This window comes from Protopterus annectens, chromosome 3.part1, assembly GCF_019279795.1.
Source record: "Protopterus annectens isolate FY-2018-M chromosome 3.part1, PAN1.0, whole genome shotgun sequence".
NCBI classification, from domain to species: Eukaryota; Metazoa; Chordata; order Ceratodontiformes; family Protopteridae; genus Protopterus; species Protopterus annectens.
This window is the reverse complement of record NC_056732.1, coordinates 1,023,738,189-1,023,763,661: the sequence shown is the minus strand read 5'-3', so window position 1 is coordinate 1,023,763,661 and position 25,473 is coordinate 1,023,738,189. Positions and strand designations below refer to the sequence as shown.

The following is a 25,473-nucleotide window of genomic DNA, read 5'->3' as shown; positions in this document are numbered from 1 at the left end:
GATTTGTAAGTGAGTTATTTTGGTGAGTGAATCAGTCATCTGTCAACACAGGTTTCCTTTTTTTTTTTTTTCCCTTCCAGACTGTATCCAAGGCGGTGAGAGTTCAGGATCTGTGGAACAAGCAGGGCAGAGTAAAACACATATTGGTGAAATGATGACACTAGTGAACCATCTTTGGGTTCCAGGTCCCCTACTTGTAATCATAGACAATCCTAGAGTGATGTGGTACATAAACAAGGGGATGACCAGGTCTTACTCCCTTTGCAGACTAGCTTTGGAAGCCTGGGAACTAGCAATTCAGCGCAATGTGACCCTTTAAGCTACTTGCATTCTGTCAGAAGATAAATTTTATAGGAGACAAATGGAACAAGATCAGGGCAGACCCTTGAGTGGAAGTTGCATCCAGGGTCCTCAGGAATTGATGCAACTGTGGGGAACATGTCAAGCAGATCTGTTTGCCCCATTCACAACCGACAGTTAAAGAAATTCAGCTCCAGGACTCCTTGCACCAAGGCCTGGAAGACGGATGCCTTTTCATTCCTGTGGACAGGTATGTTCCTGTTTGCCTTTCCTGGGAAAACCAGGGCTCTTCTCCTAAATCTTCAGAACTCCCCAAAGATGATACTGATAATTTCTATTTGGCCCAGAAAGTAGTGGTTCTCCCTTCTCAAAATGGCCAGGGGCGGTTATCAGATGGGCTTACTCACACAACAGAGGAGTTTGTTGATCCACCCTAACCTTCACTTTCTTCAGCTCACTGCCTGGCTGATAGAAAACAGGTGCCTAAAAGATATTAAAATTCTGAGGACATGCAGCAGGTATTAAAGGAGGCTATGAAAGCTGCTACTAAAAAATTATATATAGTGAATATAAAAAGTTTACACACCCCTGTTAAAATGCCAGGTTTTTGTGATATAAAAAAATTAGACCACAATAAATCATTCAAAACTTTTCCCACCTTTAACGTGACCTATAACCTGTACAATTCAATTGAAAAACAAATCTGTTAGAGGAAAAATATAAAAAATAAAAAACGTACAATAAGCTGGTTGCATAAGTGTGCACACCCTTAAACTAATACTTTGTTAAAGCACCGTTTTAATTACAGCATTCATCTTCTTGGGTACACACCTGCTATCAATTAAAGAGACTCTGATTAACCCCAAATAAAGTTCAACTATCCTAGTAGGATTTTTCTGACATTTACTCAGTTGCCTGCTATAGCAAAAGCCCTGGTTTGCAGAGAGCTTACAAAGCATCATAGGGATCTCATTGTTGAAAGTTATCAGTCAGGATAAGGGTACAAAAAAGTGTCCACAGCATTGGATATACCATGGAACACAGTGAAGACAGTCATCAAAAAGTGGAGAAAATGTGGGACAACAGTGACATTGCAAAGAACTAGACGTCCCTCCAAAGTTTATGAAAAGACGAAAACTGGTCAGGGAGGCTGCCAAGAGACCTACAGCAACACTGAAGGAGCTGCAAGAATTTCTGCCAAGTACTGGTTATGTACTACATATGACAACAATCTCCCATATTCTCCATATGTCTGGACAGTGGGGTAGGATTGCAAGACGGAAGCCTTTTCATACACAGAAAAATATCCAGGCCCGGCTAACATTTGCAAAACAATACATCAAATCTCCCAAAAGCATGTGGGAAAATGTGTTATGGTCTGATGAGCCCATGGTTGAACTTTTTGGCCACAATTCCAAAAGGTACGTTTGGTGCAAAAACAACACTTTGCATCACCAAAAGAACACCATCCCCACAGTGAAGCATGGTGGTGGCAGTATCATGCTTTGGGTTGTTTTTCTTCAGCTGGAACTGGGGCTTTAGTCAAGGTGGAGGGAATTATGAATAGTTCCAAATGCCAGTCACTTTGGCCCAAAACCTTCAGGCGTCTGCTAGAAAGCTGAAGATGAAGAGGAATTTCACTTTTCAATACGACAGTGACCCCAAGCATTCATCCAAATCAACAAAAGAATGGCTTCACCAGAAGAAAATTAAAGTTTTGGAATGGCCCAGCCAGAGCCCTGACCTAAATCCAGTAGAAAATCTGTGGGGTGACCTGCAGAGGGCTGTGCACATGAGATGCCCTTGCAATCTGACAGATTTGGAGCAATTTTGCAAGGAAGAGTGGGCAAACACTACCAAGACAAGATGTGCCATGCTGATAGACTCCTACCCAAGAAGACTGAATGTTGTAATTAAATCAAAAGGTGAATGTTGTAATTAAATCAAAAGGTGCTTCAACAAAGTATTAGTTTAATGGTGTGCACACTTATGCAACCAGCTTATTGTACATTTTTTATTTTTCATATTTTTTCCCCTAACAGATTTTTATTTTTCAATTGAGTTGTACAGGTTATAGGTCACATTAAAGGTGGGAAAAGTTTTGAAAAGATTTATTGTGGTGTCATTTTTTTATATCACAAAAACCTGGCATTTTAACAGGGGTGCGTAAACTTTTTATATCCACTGTATGACGAAATGGAAAAGGTTTTGTAGTTGGTGCCAAAGCAATCTCGTTTCACAGTGTTCATGTGAATTATCGTCACCCTTTTAGTCCTGTATCAATTCACCTCTCTGCCATCTCTGCCTATGGATTCCTCCCCTTTCTACACTGTCTCAAGGAGACAGTAGTTGAAGGAAATTAGACATCCATCCACTAAGATGATGTGGCTTCTAGGGATCCTTCTGAACCTGCTGATGAAGCTGATTTGAATTTTTTTATGTCAGAAAACAGTGCTTCTTATGGCTCTGAATTCTGCAAGAAGAGAGGCCGAGTTACAAGCTCTTTGTTAATTCAACCCTATCTCATATTTTACAACGACAGGGTAACTTAGAAAAATTCTTCTTTATGCCTAAAGTGGTTTCAGAAATTACTTTTGGGCAAGCTTCTTCAATTCCTGGTTTTCTGTACAGAACACCCACACAAAAAAATAGGGGAGAGAGAATTTTGCATACTCTGATTCTGCAGAAACAACCCCAGTACTACTTTGACAGGTTGGAAACTTTCAGGAAATCTAATCTTTTTTTTATCCTGTAAATGTAAGTAAAATGGGCAGTCAGTGTCCAAGTAAACAATTTCTAAATTGTTCTCTCATGCTATTGCTTTTTTTGTTGTCATCATAACAAGACATTTCCAGACAGGGTCATTGCCTACTCTGCTAGGTAGGCTGTTACGTTTTTGGAAAGGGGTGAGTCTGGATATTATTACTACAGACAGCAACTTGGTCATCAAAAGGGGTGTGTCTGGATATTATTACTACAGACAGCAACTTGGTCATCAAAAGGGGTGAGTCTGGATATTATTACTACAGACAAGCAACTTGGTCATCTGTGCACACCTTTACTAAGCACTACAAACTAGATTCTTTCTCTAGGTCCAGAGCAGACTTTGCTAGGACTAATCTCCAGGGGCTCTAAATGCTAATCTTCCTTCATTTTCCCTTTCATTCTAGGTTCTGGTATTCGTCCCATATAGCTTAGGCTACTGCAGCAGTTGTGTAGTTGAGCGTCTCTGTCTTAAATTCATCATTAGATCTTTGTTGCAGCAGGAGCAGTCCCTCCACCCCCCTGAGTTTTACTGATTTTTTTTTTATGCCAGGGTGTGAATATTTTCCTGTACGTTTCTCCTAGCACACACCTTGCTGGCAGGGCTGTAGCCTTCCTTGCCTTGTGGCAAGTCTACTTAAGAGTTTCTCGCTCTTACTACTGACCCTATACTGCTCTCCTCAAGCTGCATAGCAGCTAGGGTTGTGGAAGCTGGTAAGATGTATCCCATAATAGCTTAAGCTGCAGCAGTCATCTGCTCTGTCATTTACTGTTATATTTGCTTAGACAACTGTACTTTCTTACAATAGGTTCAAATGGGAGCAGAGGTAAACCTACCACTCCCCATTTGAACCTATTGTAAGAAAGTACAGTTGTCTAAGCTGCTGATATTTGTACAGCGGAGAGGATCCTTGCCGTTTCTAGAACCTGAAAAGTCTCCTATTAGCTGTATGATTATTTCAGCTTACTCCATCTCAGAGATCTGTTACTCATGGAAATTGTATGCCAACTCCAAGAAGCTAGGAAACACTACACCAGGAAGCCTTACCTTAGCAGATGGAAGTGTCTCAGTTGTATGCATCTGTAAAGGAGCAGAGCTAGCAAATGCTGCTATTCTCATTTTAAGGTTTGTAACAGAACCCTTTTGAGACAGCATATATTGCTGTTAAAAGCCAAATTAGCCCCAATTTCCTTCCTTTCAGCTATTAAGCAGTTCTTAAAATATATCTGAGGGATAATACCTCTTCCTTCAGACATCAACTTTATGATAGGAACGGCTACTTTGCCATCTTTGAACCAGATAACTCAGCATCTTTTGAAATTCCTTTCCTTCAACACCCTTTTCCTGGTGGTCGTTGCTTTTGTGAGGAGAATTGCTGTGCTGCAAGTATAATTTGTAATGTGTAAAAAAAAAATATATATATATATATATATATATAAAATGTGTGTGTGTGTGTGTGTGCACGCGCGTCTTTTATATATATATATATATATATATATATATATATATATATATATATATATATATATATATATAGTCCTTCATGAGGACAGAGTATTCCTATGAAGTTAGCTTTATTTTTGCCAAAAGTAGCCTCAGAACCTTGCTTTTGTCATTATATGCAGCTACCTGTTGTCAGTCCAAGACCTCAAAATGAGGGTGCAATAATCTTGCACATGCTGGATGTGCACAGTTTATTGAGATGTTATGCCAACAGGACCAAAGGCTTTAGACAAACTGTTCATTTGTTTCACTTTTTTAGGTCATAAAAGCAAGGCAGACCATTTTCCAAGCAAACCATATCTGGATGGCTAACTAAGCGGATTGCCTTTCAAAGAAAACTGCAGCAACACACTTTAGGTCAGGTTATAGCCCATTTTAGTAAAGCAGCTGCAGTTATGGCTATTTAAATTAGAAATCAGGTCAGAATTTACATGAGGCAGCAACCCACGCCACCGTTTTCACCTTCTGTGGGTATGGATGTTTGAATACCAGGGTCACTACAGCAGTAGCATAGGTCCCGTCCTACCTTCAATCTTGGTGACTTTGACTATGGTCTCATGTTTGAGATAGCTGTTCCCAGACTATGCATAGTCTTTTCCCTCTTGTAGGGCTTATTTTCATGGAGCATCTGAGTGCTTGTGAGGACTCTTCAGAAAAGCTTCACTTCTCTATGCCCTGGATATCTTCTACGTGTCTTTTAGACATGCATTGGTAATCTTTTGCTAACCAAAATAAAAGGGAAGATTGTTTAGGCAACTCTCTCCTTTACAGCAGTGTCATACTGACATCCTTGGTGTAAGGAAGAAAGCATCCCTGCTCTCACAATGTTTGTCTTTCCGGCTTTTTCCCGGTAAGGGGTCACCACAGCGGAACTCCGGTCCGCTAATAATTGGCAGTAGATTTTTACGAAACGCCGAAGTGCCAGCTCGACACCCAACCTTCAACGAAGGCACGCCCATTTACGCACGCATGTCTTTCGAACGCTACCCAACCGCGGGGAGAACATGCAGACTCCACATAGAAGGCACTCCCAAGCCACGCCGAGAATCAAACGGGAAAACCTCTTGCTGTGAGGTAACAACGCTACCGCTGTACCACCGCGGCATTGTAACATATTTAAAAGTTCGGTAAGATAGAGGTCTGTGGCTGATTCCAGTGTATAAAATTATACAGCAGTGTTGTGATCCTTTTATTTGAATGTCTTCTGTTATGGTCAGTATACTTGCACAACTGTTGATTTTTGGAGAGGATGACAGTACTGATAAATCATGACATTTAGGTTTACTCAACTTCTGTGCTGTATTTTCACAGGCAGACTTTCTTCAGGTGGTAGCATATTCCATGCAGAGAACCATTTTCGTTCTCACACATGCTTGACTACTGATACAGATGTCACACAGCTCTCTTGCATTATTTTGTATTCTTGTCAGTTCTTGCTGTTCCTTCAGTAATGAAGGAATTCTTTTAGTCTCATATTTGCTCATACTAATTTGATATTTTTTTTTCTTCATGAATTGTAAGCTGTTATGGTGGTGGTGCTGGTGACGTCTTGTTCGATTCTCAGCTAGAGCGTCTTCTGTGCGGAGACATGCGTGAATGGGCATACCTTCATTGAAGGTTGTGCGTCAGAGCTGGCAACCCGGCACATAAAAATCTACTGCCAATCATTAGCTGACCGGAGTTCTGCTGTGGCGACCCCTAACCAGGAAAAGCAGAAAGACACAACAACAGCAACCAGAAAACCATTAATCTGTATTATCATTTGTACAGAAAGATAACTGAAGAATGTTTACAAAGTCAGTCAGAAAATGTGTTGTAGCAGGCACATTCTGCTCAAGGTTATTAAACACAATTAGTTTGCAGAATGTGAATAGTTTAAATGTGCTACAAAATAAGGCTTAATTCATTGCAGCATAGAATCTTAGTGATAACCGAAGTGGTAGTTCTTGATACTCAAGTCATGGGTATTTCAGATGTGCTAATCAGAGTAACAGTTCATTAGTCTCAAATCCTAGGCCGTTGTTTTTTTTTCTGCTTCCCAAAGGTCTTGTCACCCTCCAGATTTATAAATCAGTAAAATGTCGGCAGTGTAGCATAAATAGTTTAGGGTATCAAGCCGCTAATGAGATTCTTCTGATTGTTTTAGTCCATCTCCATTCGTATGCTGTAGGACGTAGTCACTTAAAAGGAGCAAAACTCTATGGCATCCTTGTAAAAAGTTGTACATAACTGTCACCAAAAATGCTGACGTCTGCAAACGTTATGTTAAGTAGTTAAGTACAAGTTGTATGGGATATCCTTTATGAATACATTTTAGACATAAAGTGTGTAGTCCAGATATGTATTTGGATTTAGTTTTCTCACTAACTTTTGAAGCATTAACTTGTAAAAGGCTGGTCTTTAACAGTTACATTTGTGCATTTTCTTAACTATGCTTTTTTTTCCCATGTATTCCAGACTTCTGCTTTATTTTGTCTGTTGCTTTGTTTTCTGTACAAGTGCCACTGTTTAAGATATTTTAGTAGGGTATGGTTTTACTTCTGCCAAATTTGCAAATAGAGTTTGTAGATGGTGGAAAATTTAAAAGACCAGTACATATACCTAAAATTAAAGCATGTCCATTTAGAGTTGTAGATGGTGGAAAATTTCAGAGACTAGTACGTATACCTGAAATTAAAGCATGTCCATTTAATTTAATCTCCTGTGTAGATTGTTGGTTGCAGGATGTCTGCTAATGTTAAAAATTCTGACTTGAATAGTGTCCTGGGGAGTTGATTTGGAGGATTTGAGGATCTGAGTGCATATTTGCCTTCTTGGAGAGCCTGAGTCCACTATGTGGTGGAGGTCAAAGGCTAGTCTTGGCTTTGTGGAATCTTAACATATTATGAGTGCTATTTCTTGAGTGGTATTCGGTGTAAGCACACAGGTCCTGTAACCTTGTTCATGTGTTGCCTGAGTGTTTGGTTTGGGCATCTATAGAAAAATTGTTGAGCATATGACTGTCTTAGCTGCTGAAACTGTAAACTTTTTAACCCAGCCTAATTTTTATAACATTTGTCAGGAAAAGGCTAAAACTTTCAGAAAAAGAAGGGCCTCCTACCCTACTGTATAGGGTGATGTGAGATCCTGCTGGTGCTTCTGTTTAGGCTAGCAAAAATCATTTGGCAGAAGTGCCACTCAGATACAGAAGCAAACTGTACTCAATAAATCAAAGTAAAAAATGTATAATGATGGTCAGAGCAGGGGAGCAAGAGCACAGAAACTAGAAAAGTTGCAGTAAATTTAAAAATGTATCATATAGCCCAGTTGCATTACTTCAGAAGCAGCCCTCAATGCTGCTGCTTTTGAAGGTACTATTCTTTAAAGATCTTTTTACTGTTGCTGAGCTATGTCTTTTCTTCTCGTAAATCACATAAGAAGGGAAGCTACTGTACCTGTCTGCATTCTCAGAATAAATGCATTTTGGCTTATGTTTCTGTTTTGCTTCCAGTGTTCATAGTTTGTCTATGGATGCATCATGGTGTTGATTGAAGGATTTTGCCTGCTTGTCTTGTGCTGACAATTAAAGTGTGCATGGGATTTCCATGATGTGTAGTTATCAACAAGGAGAGCCATTGTGGGTAGCCTTGTTCTGTAAATCATTCTAGAACCGAGTGGTTCAGGAATGCACTGCTGTAAGTTTTTTTTGTGTGTGTGTGTTTAATTGACTAGCTTGAATATTGTATTTTATGTGACATTTGTCCTGTTCTTTAATAAGTACATTTGTGTCCTTGTGTATTTTTAGGATATTGTACTTTCAAATTTCACGTTTAATGGGAAAAGAGTAAATCGTTTGCATGTGTAAGTTAACACAGGACTTAATTTGGAAGTGGTCTAATTTTTTTTTTCTTTTTAAGGATGGCTAAGAAATACAACATGAAACTTGTCTATAAAAAGACATTTCAGCAGTATTTTGAAGAAAAAATTCAGAATGAAGAGCACAAAAAGCTAATAAAACGGATGCAGGCACTTGAGGTAATCTTCAAAGAAAGTATCATCATAATTTATCCTTCTTAAATCCTTGACATTTACCTTTCATTACAGGTCTGATTTTTCAATCACTTTGTTTCACATAGCTGAACTGTCGGGACCGTATTTTTGTTTATTTTCCTAACACTGCTATTGATTTGCCTGAGCCAGATAAAGTTTGACCAGTTGTAAATAGAACAGGATACTTTTCTACCATGTTTTTTTTTTCTCAGTTGAAAAAAAAACTTCCATTAATAGCTAACTGTTCTGGTATTTTGCAGATTTCAAGTTCAGTGAAATTTTTTTGAATAGATATTTTGGAGATCTTTTACAAAAAGACTGTGTATGCACAGTGTGCAAATTTTGTTCAAAGCTGTTATGTAAACTATATTGAGGCTTTAAAAGTTAAATTAGTCAATTGGCTACTATAATTATACTTTCTTAACTGTAACTATACATGTCTTTCGACCTGTTCGTGCAAGAAATCTGGACAAAGCCTGACAAAATGGGGGACAAAGCCCCAAATATAGGGACAGATTTTAAATATTGCTCTTATAAACTTAAGTTGCTAGAGTAACAGGGTTTGTTTTAACATACATTTTCTGAAGGATTTGGAGTCTGAAACTCAATTTTTTGTCATTATGTAGTGACTTCAGTCCTCAGATCTTCCCAATGTTTTGCCAGAAAACCACAACTTTTATGAGGAATAGACCAAAAATATGAGGCATAAATCTGGACAGTTGAGAGGAATGTTATATGCTGTAGCCTATTTTTTTTTACATTACCCTCTCAGCATGTACTATTGTCAGGACTGACAATTTCATATCCATCCATAATTATGTCTCTCCCTGCAAGTGATTTTGGTGGTGATTAAAAATTCCAAATCCTCCATTTACATTGATGTGTAACAGAACAAATCTCTTATTTGCAGTTCTTTGCTGCTGTCTTTTACATTTCACTATCCATGCACGCCTGCATCAACACTAGAACAAAACTCAGAGGTGTTTTTTGGTCTTTATATCACTGGAGAAGGATTCTGTCTCATTTTTCGTTTGTGGTTTTGCTGTGTTTTTTTGAGAGTTATAAAATATTACAGCCTCGTTCTGCCTGAATTTAATCTTACTAGATTTTGAAAGCCGCCTTCAGTATTTTTTTTCTTTTTAACAAGAAACATCTTTATTAAACCAGCACTTACGACATAAGCAATCATACATTTATATAAATGAAAACGAACCACACAGGCACAATCCTAGTTGCAAGCATTTTACATCACAAACCATACTGACACACTCCCAGCTGCAAACATTATACATCACCTATAATCTACTCGATCATTTTCAGTCAAACATTACGTAGCTCATTCTTCCCCTATAAGTATTGTTCCCAACTTTCTTAAGTAAGTTTTTTTTTCCCATAACTGATTGTCATTGAAAGTGGGCATGTATAAGACAATGCAACCAGCATAACAGAAGACACTAAGACAAGTCATTGAATTTTACTGTGTCCAGAACTTGGCTGCATTGGTTGGTTGTTTCTTACTTATGTGTAGCTTTTGCTGTCTCTTTTCCTAAAATTTGTGGATGTTCTGATGACTTTATCACCTATTTGTTTGCTTTGTTTTGGGGCTGAGGATGCATGCTTCATTCTCAGGTACACTTTCTTTCTCAGTTCCTCCTTCAGGACCAGCTGACCCAGTAGTAGGACTCGAGGCTTACTTTATTTATTACTTCCTCTAGCTGAGTCTGGCCACACAAAGTGCTTTGCATGTCTTGTTGAGATATGCTTTGCGTTTTCAGTACCGGACAGCTACTGCCCTGAGTTTTTTTTTTTCCTTTAGCAGCTTAGAGAAACTTCTCTTCAGATGATCCTGTGAGTTTTAAGGCAAAAAGAAATAAAGCCCTGATTACAGCACCGAGAACCCTAATTTGAGTAGAGGGCCAGCAGGGAATGGTACGAATGTTAATTGCCCTGTCTTCCATCATTGGGCTGGAAGCCTGGTCCATTGAAGTACTGATGCCCATTGAAGCTGCATGTTGCAGAAAAGCAGCTTAAAGGGCAGAGGCGTGATGAGGGTGAAGGGGTGGCCTCCTTGTGTTCAAGATGTTGGGACAGTGGCAGTACTAGCATTCTGTTTGGTCATGTCTCTGAAACTCTTTAGCACTTAATGTGTGTTGAGTACCAGCGTTCAGAAAAATTTAGTTTACTTCATTGGATCTTCAACCTGTGAGATACCGGATCCGTATCTGATCCGAGCCAGCAATCTCACTAGCATCTGCTCCAAGCTCCAAACTCCTCCCCTTACCCACAATACACCTCCACTACCTTCCAATCCCTAGATCTCGCTTGCTGAAGCATCGTGATCTCCTGACCTCCGAGTAGTGAGTGGGTTTTCTGCTTTTAATCAGCTTTTTTTTCTCTAAAATATTAATGTAAGTGTTTAGTATAAGTTCCCTCTTCTCCTCCCCTTGCTGGTGTGTCATGTAATTGAAACCTTTTGTAGTTTAGAATTAGTTTGTTCATGTGCTTGCTTTCCCTACCCCTCATTCTTGTGTGACTTGAGTGTGTGGTGAGTGGCTTGAGTGAGAAAACTGGTAATTTTTTTTCTCTCCTTTTTTCCCTTTTCTAGTTTGAGTGGATTGGATAGAAGCATGGCTGATAAGCCTGTGTTCTAAAGGTGCACTGTGTGTGGCCATAAATTGGCTCCTGCAGATGGCCACACTTTGTAATGTGCTTGGGCGTTGCCCATCTAAATACTGAATGCTCTATATACGTGGGTTTTTTTACCCGCATACCCTCAAGGACAGGAAGGCTAAGTTGGCCCTGAAAGGCCTTCTTCCCACTTCTGAGGCAGTTGTCTCATCCTCGGCTTCTGTCACAGCGACTGCTGTGGCCACCTCTCCTTCCTCTCTTGCCCTTGCTTCTCCTCCCTCCCAGGCTGGGACTCAACCTCCGGTTTCAAAGCCTGTGGAAGTGGAGCGGAAAAGGGGCAGAGAGAAGGAGAGAGCGCCAAAATTCCACAGACCAGACAAACGAAAGAGGTCCCCGGACCTTCCTTCTCCTGCCAAAAGTCAGCCTAGGATCCGTGACTCCCCTCGGCTCTGCTCTCAGAGATTTTCCCCAGAGCCGGAAGAGACACGTTCTCCATCTAGGGCCCTCGGTTCCTCGACCCACCAGGTCGGAGTCTGTGGCCTTGTCGAGAACAACACGTAGCTTATCGGAAGTTGACATGGATAAAATGATGCGGTTCATTCGTACTCCGACCCAGATGGTGGTTTTGCCAGGCCCCCTCTCCCTCTGGAGGGGGGAGCTCACTTCCCTTTTTCACACTGATTTCTCCTTCTCCAGTCCATCCACTGGGTTTGGAGTACTCTGATCTGAGGATGGCCTTAGGGGGTTGGTGCCGACGGTACCCGATTCCTCAACTCCAGCAGCTGCCTCGAGCATGTCGGATCCGACCAGTTTGGATCTGAGCGGCTCTCTGAGCTGGAGCTTGGGTGTCTGATCCAGGGGAGCGGAACCTTTTTCATTGGCTCCGGCTTTGTTGGGCTAAGTTCCCTCCATCGGATTTTCGTCCACTTCGGGCCCGGCTCAGATTTTCATGTCTGATCCGGGGAGACCGGCTTCTTATTGGTTCCCCAGGAGGTTCGTTCTCCCTCTGCGTTCGTGGTAGAAAGGGTTCTCTCCACTGGATTGAGATCCTTGGCTATCCCCTCAGACTCGCCTCGACCCCCTCGGCTCTATCTACGAATCCCATCATTTTTCCAGAGGGACAGCCTGTGCTCTAGGGGAGCCCCAGACTGTTCCCTCTGAGGAACAAGTGGCTTGCGAGTTCCCCCCGGAGAGCCCCACTGGGGACTGCCTCTCAAGCATACGTGTAAGAGGAGGCACTTGGACTCCCCCGAGTCCCTTACCGAGGACACGGATTTGGATGATGGGGAAGGTTCCTCCAGGTCACCTGCGGAGGATGTCTCCTATGGAAACATTATGGAAATCCTTCGCCAACGGGGAGGTTGGTCCACCCCCAAACCTCCTTCTGACAAGCCCGTGTTCCTGGAGGCGGCACGGGCCCATCTACTTCCTGGGTGTCCCCTCCCACAGATCCCCTGGTGGATCTGGTCGCCTCACGGGCCTGGAAGGAGCTGGACACTGTGGAACCAATCCTTAAATGGCCAGATAAGATCTTGAGTCCACCATCAGGCCATCATGGAACAAGCCCCCCCGTAGATGCTATGGTGGTAGCAGCAGCCACAAAGAAGGAACTAGCCCAAGAGAATTCCTGGGTTCATCCTCCTGACCGAGAGTTGCAGATGATGGACTGCTTAGGGAAGCGGGTTTATGCATCAGCAACCTTTTCCATTAGGGCGCTGAACTACCTGGCCCACATCACAAGACTCCAGTGTGACCTGGTTAAGGAGCTGGCTGAGTCTCCCCCTAAGTCCATGTTGCAGGAGGACAGGGACTCGTTCTCCATGAAGATGGCCACTTTGAAAGCAGTCTCCAACATGCCCATGCAATTCCTCTCACATGCTACTGAAGGAGCGGCTAGGGCAGCTGGGTCCGGCATGTCCATGAGGCGCAACGCCTGGCTCAGACTGTCAGTTTTCTGAACCTGTCAAGGCGTCCTTTGCCAATGCCCCTTATGACAGCTCTACTCTCTTTGGCAAGACCGTCAAAGAGAATTTAGTCCAGAGTGAGAAGGAAGGGAAGACACTGTCTGCCATCGGAATCCGCTTCTTGAACTTTCAAAGATCTTTTTCCCAGAATCAGAGAGGGCAAAAGATGTGGTTCCGAAAGTCACAGTATTCCCGGGACACTCATGGCTCTTCTTCCCACAGAGGCAGAGAGGGACAGAATGGACGCCGGCCCAGAGACAGAGGTGGTCCGAGGAATTTTGGGTATCGAGAACCTTTCTCGGACAGGCCCGGACAGCAACTCTGGATGCAGTTGGGGGACGATTGTCATTGCACCTGCCCTGCATGGGAGTCCATAACATCGGACCACTGGGTGCTTCAGATCATATCCAGAGGATACTCTATCTCCTTTGTGGTTCCTCCCAAACACCTCCCAGATGTACCACCCACGCAAAGGGAGGCAGCAGCACAGGAAATTTCCAAGCTGCTAAGAAAATGAGCCATTGAAACCCCCCCGATCAGTCTGAATCGGACTTCTACTCCAGGTTCTTTTTGGTGCCAAAGAAAACAGGGGACTTAAGGCCCATTCTGGACCTATCTACCCTGAACCTGTCAGTTGCCAAAGGAAAATTCCAGATGGTCACAGTCAATCATGCCGTACCTGTAAGAGAGCGACTGGATGTGCTCATTAGACCTCCGGGATGCCTACTATCACATAAAGATGCACAGAAGCTCCAGGAGGTTCCTCCACTTCTGGCTAGGAGTCTATCATTACCAATTTTGAGCCCTACCCTTTGGTCTCACCACAGCCCCCAGGGTGTTCACCAAAGTGATGGCGGTAGTAGCGACTCACCTGAGGCTTTAGGGGATTCAGGTCTACCCATACCTGGACGATTGGCTCCTCACTGCTCCCACCAGGCATCTACTTTCTCTAACCAGGGATTATTTCTTAAAACTTGCCCTGCATTTGGGGATCGCAATCAGCACAATCCAATTCCTGTCCAGGTGATAGACTATATTGGGGCTAGGATAGACACCTTACAGTGCAAAATCTTCATGACCTTGAAGCGAGTACAAAACCTGAGGATGTACCTTTCTCATCTTCCATTGGCAGAATCAGTGTTGAGGGCTTTGGGTTCAATGGCGGTGACCATAATGAGAATTCTACAGTGGACACTAGCTGTACAATGGTCCCTGTTGGAACTTCCATTATCGTATCCAATACAACTCAGTCGAGTCTGTCGGTCGTCCCTTCTGTGATGGATGTGCTCTTCGGAGGTCTTGGGCGGGACGACCCTTTGTATCAGCCTCTGTCCAAGCCACAGTGACCACGGATGCCTCCCAACACGGGTGGGGGGGCATTGTTCGGGCAGGACAGTCCAAGGCCTGTGGTCCCCTGTAGAGACCAGCTTGCACATAAATGCTCTAGAGATGAGGGTGGTCCTTTTGGTGTTGCAGGCCCTTCATGCCTTTTTTCCTCTGGGAACCATTGCAATTCAATCAGACAACGTGTCAGTGGTCTGGTACATCAACCAACAGGGAGGGACCAGATCTTACCCCTTTTGTCCTGAGTCCATGAGAGTGTGGGAATGGGCGATCTTCACCGGTCATTTTCTCATAGCAACACACATTCCGGGACAGTCCAACATTCTAGCGGACAGGCTGTCAGACTATCCTGATGCCTTACAAGCGGTCTCTGAATCTTTCAGTAGTGGAACAGATCTTCCTGGAGTAGGGTCAGCCTTGCTGCGATCTCTTCACATCTCCTTCCAACGCGAAGTGCAGTGAGTTTTTCGCTCTGAACCCCCTGCTGGGGGAGTCCCCTAGAGATGCTCTAGTCCATGCTTGGCCTCCCAGTCTTCTGTATGCTTACCCTCCAGTACCTCTTATTCCGTGGTTTCTACAGAAAGCTTGTTGACTGGGGAGCAAAGTGATCTGTTTTGGCCTTGCCAGGTATGGTTTCCCTTCCTTTCGTCTCACCTTCTGGCTCCACCCTGGATCTTGGATCCCATTCAGGATCTGATTTTACACCCATCGGGGGTTCCTCATCCAAGCCTGGTCAGTTTGAAGCTCACAGCTTGGCTGCTCCATTTCCCGTGATTGCTAGGACTCCTGGATTATCCTCTTCAGTTAGGTCTATTCGGGTGGCTGCTCATAACTCTTCAACTAGGAAGGTTTACCGCAGCAAATGGAAACTTTTTTCCTTTTGAGCTTCTAAAAGGAGTTTAGACCCCTTCACGGCTCCTATTTCTGCCATTCTTGATGTCCTAGCTAATATTTTTCAACAAGGAGCTAGTTTTACTATCAAAGTTCAATTGGCAGCCATTTCTCATTTTCATGTGGGTGAGAATTCGGCCTCACTGGCCTCCTCCAGACTTTGTAAAGCTTTTATCAAAGGGACCTTTACGTTACACCCCCCGGTCAAGGATCCTGTTCCCCCATGGGACCTTACTATGGTTCTTTTTTGGTTGCTCTGCCCTTTGAACCTGCTGAAACCACAGATCTAAAATTCTTATCTTGGAAAACAGAATTTCTGGTGGTTATCACTTTAAGGGTTTCAGAACTCCAAGCTTTGTCCATCACAGCTCCATATATGATTTTTCATAAAGATAGGGTTTTCCTTCAGACCAATCCGTCCTTTCTTCCTAAGGTGGCATCACAAGTTAATGTCAATCAAATCATCAATTTACCTGTTTTCTTTCCTAACTTCGCTAACAAAATGAAATACAAACTCCACTTGTTGGATGTTCATAGATCGTTACGATTTTATTTACACAGGACCAAAAACTTCTGTAAATCCAATCAGCTGTTTGTGTCCTTCTCTAAACCCTTTTTGGGTAAACCTATCTCCAAGGTCACTATTGCTAGGTGGATTTCCTCTTGCATCCTTCAGATCTAGAAGGACAAAGGTATGTCTCCTCCAGGTCAGGTGAAAGCTCATTCCACTAGGTACATGGCTACTTCTGCAGCCTTTTGATCTAGAGTCTCATTAGATTATACTTGTTCTGCAGCTACTTGGTCCTCATCTCATACTTTTATTTCTCACTACAAATTGAATTTGACTTCTAGAAGGAGAGCATCCTTTGTTTCCGCGGTGCTCCGGAATATCCTTCATGAGGGCCACCCTTTAGTAGCTGGGGACTCTGTCCCACAGGTTGAGGATCAAATGAAGTAAACTACTTCAGATAAAGAAGTTATGTACTCACCATAGCGTTCCATCTGAGTAGTTCTACTTCATTTGTCTTCAACCGTCCCTCCCTCCTTCCCCCTGACCTTGTCGTATGAACAGCCTGCGGGCTGCATTTGTAGGTCATAAGTATTTTTTCAGGTCGGGTTATTAGTATAAGGGTCAGCAAACCTGATCTGGGGGTTGGAAGGTAGTGGAGGTGTAAGGGGAGGAGCTTGGAGCTCAGAGCAGATACTAGTGAGATTGCCGGCTCGGATCCCATACGGATCCGGTATCCCACAGTTTGAAGACAATTGAAGTAGAACTGCTCAGATGGAACGTTATGGTAAGTACGTAACTTCTTTTTTCCAGCCTTGTCATTTGACTTTAAAATAAGTGAGATAATGGAAGAATATGTAAATGCCTCTTAGTGCAGTTGATTTATTTTTCCTCCAAGTTACTGTAAGCCACCTGCTCTACTAATATGCTTGAACTGCTTTTTGATGAACAACTGCAGTCGTCTTCCAGACGGAATTGCTTTTTTTTTTTTTTATTTTCTGCAGTGTTTACTTACTTTTTTTCCAGCTGTATTCCATGTTGGCACCCAGGTAGTGTAATTACTTGCCAGTGACTCGTTTACTCATATTGATGACTTTTACTGTTTGTTTTTTAAACAATTTTTCAGGTTTCATACTAGAAGAACTCTAAGCAACTTGTTACTCAATCGGTGGCCATCTTGGAATTCCCAGGTGGATGAAAGCTTTTTGTCCTTTCCTAAATCCGAAAGGCCTGAGCTGGAGTTGCATGGTGTCTGGACCCCCTTCTAACTGGAAAAAGTGTGGAATCTTTCTAGGAGAAATCTGACTCACTTGAATCCTGAAGAAGATGAATGGCATATGTGGGCCTGCTCCCATTGAAGGGGGCCTTTGACTGAGACACCGAAGATGCCCTTTCCTCTGCATTTCAACTAGAGAATTTTTCTTTTGGAGACATCTTTCATGCGATGAAGAAAACTTTCAGATGGAATTTGAGAATACTCTTAAGCCCAGCAAAGATGTAGGGCTTTAATAGATTTGCCTGAACCTGGGACACTAGCAGTTTCTCTGCTAATAATGCCCTGGAAGATGTTTTTCATAATACATGTCTGGAGTCTGACTCCCTCCCCCATGCTGTCAGGAAGTCTACCTGATTTTATAGCGTCAAAAATGATCGCAAGTAGCTAAAACCCTTTGGTAAGTTCCAGATATGATATACCTGGATCCTAGTAAGAAAGCATATGCAGTTGTCCTTCCAGTATCATTGTTGCAGTATTCTTTAAATCTGGGATCTTCTGCAAGGGATAGACCAACATCCGGCCACTATACTAAACCATTTGGAATTTATAGACCTCATACATCACACTTATACTCCCTAGCAAGGCATAGAACATAAAGGTGACGCACAGACGTGCATACTTCAGAACATCTTTGCTGCCAGTCCATATGTCATCATTGAACATCAGTCTGCTTGCTCCTTCTTTGTTGGTTATTGAGAAGTGTTTCAGGTAATTGCCTCATTGGGGTTTTTCTCATCTCCTTCCTTTCTTATTTTGGTTTGTTTACATGTCATCCAGAATGGGAGAAGTTCGTGTGGGAGCAGATTTCCCATAAAGACCATATCAAGCAGCGTCTCTTCTGTTTGGGTGTTTATCATGACCATACACAGTGTTCTGTCTGCCAAGCATTTCTCGCCAAGATCCTACATAGTCATCTGTCCTTATCGATTTACCAAGAGAACCAACTTGCATGGTGCTTTGGCAGAGTCTTCCTGTGCCAAAGCTCAGTCTCCTACCAAGAAAAAGGCCAAAAAAACTCTGGTCTAATACGGCTGCTGTCTTGCCTCCCCTAGAAGTCTCTCTTGAGGCTGGTGAAAGCCTATTGTCCAGTTACTGTCTCAGATTCCTCTGCCACGACACCGTCAAAGGCTGGCATGGATCCAACCTCTCACACGTCCTCAGAAGCTTTACAAATGTTCGCTCCAGAAGTTGAGGGGAAACCTTGCCTGACTATACAGTATCTGAGAGACTGAGGGGGAATACCGCTTATTCTAGTTCAGGAGGCGATTCCTGCTGTGTTGGTTGAATGTCGACAAGGGTCCAAACCTCTTAGGGTTTTTCGGGCAGACATTCCTCAAAAGAAAAAAAAACATTTCTCCTTCTGTTAAAGATCCCCAGCCTGAATAGCAGGATTTTACATGAGAGTAGTTTAATGCCTTATTGGCCTTAAATCCTCAAGGGTTCTCTGTGACTGCTTCTCTCTGGTCATCTACTCCTCCCGAGAAGCCCAGAGAGCAGGAGTTCTCTGAAGAGAGTTTGGGTTTTTGGGAAGAGTCTTTGGCATATTCTTCTCAAATCCCCTCTCCGTTGGATTATGGATCTGAGTTAGACAGTTCTATTAGTCCAGATTCACCCTTAGAAGAACTCTTTGTTTCTCACCTGATGGATTATTTCAAAAGGGACTGTTCTCAGGTTTCTGATATTCAAGAGGTATTGTAAACTCCTTCAGATGGAGTCTCCCAAATTTTCTGTTGTTCCTCCAGTCTTGGCTGCCCTCTTGGATACCTTTTCTGTAGCTTCTGTTGACCCTTATTCTCAGCCTCCAGCCCCCAAGAAACCTGACAGATTTTATAAAGTGCTTGCTGACTGTAAATTTTTGTGCAAATGTCCGCGGAGCCTACTATAGCATCTGTCGCTTCTGACAAACCTTCTAAACTTCAATTTATTTCCATCCAGGGCTTCCATGGACAACACGCATGCAGCTGCAACTTGGGCCAATCCTCATACATTTATTACTCGTTGCAGACTGGATCTGGTCTTGAGGGTAACAGCAGATATTAAGTTGTCAATCTCGCCTTCATTCTTGCTGGATGGATTCGGAGCCGAACCTCGGCTCCGACTTGGCCTATTACTAAAGCTCGAGAGCTATTTTTCACCATCCCATAATGCTAGGCATCATATACCCAGATTTCGTTTGCCGCTTCAGCTACGAGGTTGCATTTTCACCGGCTCCAGGTAGTATTTAAGATTTTTTGATATTTCTAGTTAGTTTTTGATAGGTATTTTTCCCTGAGTTTTTTTCTAGTAGAATTAGTAGTCTCTCGACTAGTCTTACTCTCCTTTATTAATAGTTTTGCTTACCTTTTCCACCCTTAAGGGGTTAGGCCCTTCCCCCCCCTTTTTTAGTATTTTTTTGTACAGGTTCCATTTAGTGTGTGTGTGTTTGTGGAATTTTGTTTTGTTTACTGTAGTAAACTTAATTTTTTCTGTGAGAGTGTCTTTTCGAGTGTTGTGTGTGTATCGGTTGTGTCAGCATACTTGTCTAGACCTTTTTTGTCCCATTCCTGTGGTGTCCTGTCTAAGGATACCAAGATATCGGGAGTCAAGAAGTGTGACTCGTGCTGTCAGAAGATGTCTCTGACAGACTGTCACACTTCTTGTGTGTATTGTTTGGGCCGTCTGCACCTGCAGGACTCTTGTTCCATCTGTCATGCTTTTAGCCCAAGAGTCCTGCAGGAATGCAGAAATAAGCTCATTCTATGAGGCTTATTAAAGCTCGAAGGTTCTCCTACCAAGCCTCTACCAAGAAAACCTTCTAAGCCCGCCAAACCGTCGGCTCCAGGTCCGGAGCCGGCGCCGAGAGGACCTTCTTCCGCCTCGTCGGTTACGGCTGGAACCAATGCATCGAGGCCACAGTCTGCTCTGACCTTGGTGTCAGAGCAGTCTCCAAGCTGAAAGCGTTCCCGATCTCCTTCATTGGAGTCGGTCAGGTCGGCTCCGAAGTCCCCTTTGCTGTCGGAGCGAGTCTCACTCCTCTAGGTCTTCCAGGCTTTCGGACCACGACCTCGAGAGGGTAGGCTTTTGAAGTCGCAGGCGCTCACCCAGTTATTGCATAGCCCGTCTCAACAGACAGCGGCTTCCCCAATGCCTGCTCCAGTTCCTCCTCGGATTATTCTTTCGAGCTCTGAGCCGGAGGCCGTCGGGGTTGGTACCGTGGGGGCGTCAGAACCGATTCCACCTTTATCGGTTCCTTCGGCTCCGATCCCTTCATTGGCTCCGTCCTTGGTGGGATCCGGGCGCCGGGGCTCCCTCGTCTGTTCCGAGGGGGCGAGTGGCATCGGACCCTTGTCCGACCCCGTTCTCCCTCTTGGAGCATCGGCGCAGGTGAGTTCGGCCCCAACATCGGCCTCGGAGCCGTCCCTCTCGGTGCCGGGAGGAGCTCTCATCTCTTCGGAGCTGGGTCCCTCTTCCCTGCCTGATAGGGGCGCCTTTGAGGTCATGAGGAGCATGCTGGCTCCTATACTGGTGCCACGGTCGGCCCCATCGGCCCCTCCTTCCATGGTGCCTGCTTCGGCCTCTGCCTACCCTCACGAACCCAAGCGTGGAGAACCAACGCTCCATGTCGCCCCATTGGGCGTATCCTCCTCTTCTGAGGCCTCCCCTGATCCTGTGGGGGAGCCCCCTCGGAAGAGGACATGTAAGAGGAAGCATGTGGACTCCCCGGAGTCAGTGACATCTGACACTAACCTGGATGATTTGGAAGGGTCCCCAAGGTCCCCCTCTGAGGATGTCTCATTTTCTGACATTCTAGAGATCCTTAAACAGAGGGGGAACTGGTCTGCCCTCAACCCTTCCGAGGACGAGTCGGTGTACCTGAATGCGTTCGGTTCTCGCCCTTCCACCTCCTGGGTGTCCCCACCTTTTGACCCACTCATGGAGGTGATGGCTCGGAAGGCATGGACGGCTCTGGATACTATGGAACCAACTCCCCGGAGGCCCACTAAATTTATAACAGCCCCTTCAGACAAGCAGTTTCTCACTAAGGGCGCCCCCGTTGATGCCATGGTGGTGGCGGCGGCCACTAAGAAGGAGTTGGCTGACCCTTCAGTTCCTGTCCATCCTCCTAATAAGGAATCTAGGACTATGGATAGGTACGGCAAGCGGATGTTTTCTTCAGCGACCTTCACAATGCATTAGCTGAATTATTTGTGCCATTTCACCCATCTTCAGAGACCTTCTCAAAGAACTAGGTGATACCTTACAGGACCCATCAGCTGCGGGGTCTCAGGAAAAGATAAACTCCCAGCTGGGGACCCTGAACTCTATTGTAAACTCCTCCATGTGGCTCATTTCTTATGCGGCCGATGGAGCGAGTAGGGCTGCAGGCACGGGCGTTGCTCTAAGGAGTCACGCCTGGATGCGGCTTTGCAACTTTGCTGATCCCTTCAAGGCGTCCTTCACTAACACCCCCTTTGACGGTTCTGCTTTGTTTGGACCTCAAGTGAAAGATACATTGACCAGGTGCGAGCAGGAAGGCAAGACTCTCTCTGCCGTGGGAGTCAATTTTTCCGCCCCTTCCAGACCATACCCTAAGGGTCAAAAGGGTGGAAAAATGTGGTTCCGGAAACCCCAGGGAATACTGCCTGACGCATGTGGCGAGCTTCCCTCCAGAGGCAGAGGAGGGAACAATAATAGGTGTCTCCCTAGGGGCAGGGGGGGGTCCGCAAAATCAGGGTAGCAGAGAATCTTTCTCTGACAAATCCTTCCAGCACCCCTGAGGAGCTGCCCGACTGTCCACCATCGGAGGCAGTCGGGGGAAGACTATCACTGTACCCAGAAGCCTGGCATTCTCTCACACAATACAAATGGGTATGGTCGATCATATCAGAGGGTTACAAAATTCCCCTTATTCACACCTCACATCAGCCAAAAGGGCCCCTTCCAGACGTTCCACCCGGTCTGAGAGATCAAGCAGCACTAGAAATTTCAAAGCTGCTAAGAAAAAGGGCCATCCAGCCAGTCCCAGCAGACCAACAAGGATCCGGAATCTACTCCCAAGTTCTTTTTGGTATCAAAAAAGACAGGGGACTGGAGACCTATATTGGATCTCAGCAGGCTGAACAAGTCGGTTCAAAGAACGAAGTTCCGGATGGTCACGCTACAGTCCATTCTACTTTTTCTGGGTCAGGACAATTGGATGTGCTCTAATAGACCTTCAGGATGCGTACTACCATATCAAGATGAACAGGCGCTCTAGAAGGTTTCTCCACTTCCGGCTGGGAGCCAGTCACTACCAGTTTGGCCTCACCACAGCCCCCAGGGTGTTTACCAAATGCATGGCAGTGGTTGTGGCTCACCTGAGACGACAAGGATTCCAGGTGTTTCCATATTTAGACGACTGGCTCCTTACTGCCACCACCAGGCACCAACTACTCCAATCCAGAGATTACGCTGTACAAACGTGCAACATGCTAGGTATCTCTATAAATTTAGAAAAGTCTGCCTTGTCGCCTTGTCAGTCTATTACCTTCATAGGTGCCGTTTTAAACATGGTGGAGCTGTCAGCAAAGCTACCTACACAAAGAGTTTCAGACATTTACAGCCATGTTCAGATCCTACTACAGGAGACCAGGGTCCAAGCCATATTTGTACTAAAAACACTTAGTCTCATGGCAGCAACAATCACTTTACTCCCCCTAGCTCGTTTTCATATGCGGATCCTGCAGTGGATGCTGTTTTCCCAGTGGTCCTTTCAACAGCTCCCCATGTCACACACCATTCTAATCACTCAGTCATGCAAAAGACAACTCTCTTGGTGGATGGTCTCCCCTCAGGTACTCCAGGGCAGACCTGTTGTTCTTCCTCCTCCTGTTGCCACTGTGACAACGGATGCCTCCTTGATCGGGTGGGGGGGTATTTTCAGGGCAGGACAGTCCAGGGCACTTGGCAACCCTTCGAATGCCACCTGCACATAAATGTCTTGGAAATGAGAGCGGTACTTTTAGCATTGCAGGCCCTTCAGGACTCTCTACCCTCCGGGACTATTGCGGTTCAGACAGACAATATGTCTGTAGTGTGGTACATCAACAAGCAGGGCGGAACCAGGTCCTACCCCCTGTGTCAGGAAGCACTCAGACTTTGGCAGTGGGCGATCTCTTCTCAACGGTTTCTGGTAGCAACGCATATTCCCGGGAAGTCCAACGTCATAGTGGACAGACTGAGCAGGGCCATTCTCATGCCCTACGAGTGGTCTCTCAACCAGCTAGTAGCGGAAAAAATATTCAGAAGGTGGGGTCAACCTTGCTGCGACCTTTTCGCAACCCCTCAAAACAGCAAGTGTCAAGACTTTTTCACCCTCTCCCAGGTCTCCTCCCCCAGAGATGCTCTAGTCCACGATTGGCCCCGGGGTCTTCTGTATGCCTTTCCCCCCTTTCCCTTAATTACTCAGTCCAGAAAGCAACTGCCTTGAGATCCAGAATGATCCTCATTGCCCCTTACTGGCCTCGACAAATTTGGTTTCCGTTCCTGCAACGTCATCTACTGGAACAGCCCTGGCATCTGGACCCAGTGCCAGATCTTCTGACCCATCAATCGGGCGGGCTGCATCAATCCCTTTGATCTCTCAACCTCACAGCTTGGTTGCTCCACTTCCAACCCTAGCCAGGCTTCCTTTAATCTCTCAGTCAGTTTGTGACATTATCCTCTCTTCTCACAAGTCTACTAGAAAGACTTATGCTAGCAAATGGAAGCGTTTCTCTGTTTAGGCAGGGCAAAAACATAGGTGGACCCCTTTACAGCTCCTGTCCAAACAGTTCTTGAGTTTTTGGCAGAACTTTTTCAAATGGGCTCTTCCTCAGCCACCATCAGAGTCCAGCTGGCGGCTATTGCCAATTTCCATGTTGGCTTGTCAGAGACTACCATCATGTCCCACAAGCTTTGCAAAGCCTTTCTAAAAGGAACTCTCTTACTTAGGCCCCCGGTAAAAGATCCTCCCCCACCGTGGGACCTAAACTTGGTACTGTCGTCCTTAATTCTCCCTCCTTTTGAGCCAGCAGCTTCCTGTTCGTTAAAATTGCTCTCGTGGAAAACACTCTTCTTAGTAGCTATCACCTCAGCAAGAAGGGTGTCGGAACTTCAAGCACTTTGTGTTCGCCCTCCTTACCTTGTTTTTCACAAAGATAGAGTCTCACTTAGAACTAATCCTTTATTTTTACCCAAAGTACTCTCTGAGAAAAATCTGAATCAGACCATCGATCTTCCTGTCTTCTTCCCAAATTATACCGATAGAGCTGAACGAAAGTTACATTGTTTAGATGTTCACCGTCAATTACATTTCTGCCTGGATAAAACTAAGCAGATGAGGAAATCAGACCAGCTCTTCCTGTCTTACGCAGAAGGGAAGCAAGGCCTTCCAGTTTCCAAAGTAACCTTGTCCAGATGGTTGACTTCTCTCATTATGTTAATTTATCAATTGAGGCATAAGGAGCTCCCTACTAAGCCTAGAGCTCATTCAACCAGAGCACTAGCTTCTTCATTAGCTTTTCAGGCAAGGGTGCCAATGGATTCAATTTGTGCAGTGGCCACATGGGCCTCTCCTCATACCTTCATTTCTCATTACAAACTGGACATAGCCTCCAGGAGTCGGGCTGATTTTGGTTCCACCATACTCAAAAGAGTCTGTTCCATTGAGCCACCCAGGACTAAGGTGCTAGGAACGCTGTCCCATCCAGCAAGAATGAAGGCTCTACTCTTATAATAATCTAGTCTAATCGCTTTATTATAAGCCTAGCACTTGTTCTCAAAACCTCTCTTCTAAGTAAGCACTCCCTAACTAAAGTAAGCACTACATCGACCTACCTTCCCTGTGAGTACCCACTTCCCTTAAAGGCACAGCACTCCCTTATAATATTCTAGCATGTCGAGTGGTAGATTGCTGGCATCCTCTCCGGTTCAGCTGGTTAATCTGGGAATCTTGAGACAATGCTACAATTGTCTCATTGTCTCATGTACACAGACAACCCTCTCCTCCTCCCAGCAAACAAAAATACATGTGAGAGATGCAACTATATAGCCAAACTGGAGGCTGAACTCTCTCAACTCAAGACTGGCAAGACCAGACAGGAGGAGAAGGTAACCACACACACACCAAACCCAGTCCCACATAGACCTACCACAACTGCAAACCAAACACATAAAAACACAAAGACATACTCGGAGGCTCTAACAAAAAACTTACCAAAACAACAGAGGCTCCCAAAGCAGACACCCAAAAATCCACCACCTCAAA

At 44.5% G+C, this 25,473-nt stretch overlaps 1 protein-coding gene across 2 annotated transcripts in view; it reads left to right on the top strand.

The window, feature by feature from the left end:
* Window positions 1-25,473, top strand: part of RNMT (RNA guanine-7 methyltransferase) — a 638,341-nt gene that overhangs the window by 449,878 nt on the left and 162,990 nt on the right. For both annotated transcript variants that reach the window (XM_044067181.1, XM_044067182.1), the window contains exon 8: window positions 8,464-8,581. In XM_044067181.1, the coding sequence (XP_043923116.1) occupies window positions 8,464-8,581 (118 nt within the window). The remainder of the gene's footprint in view (window positions 1-8,463; window positions 8,582-25,473) is intronic.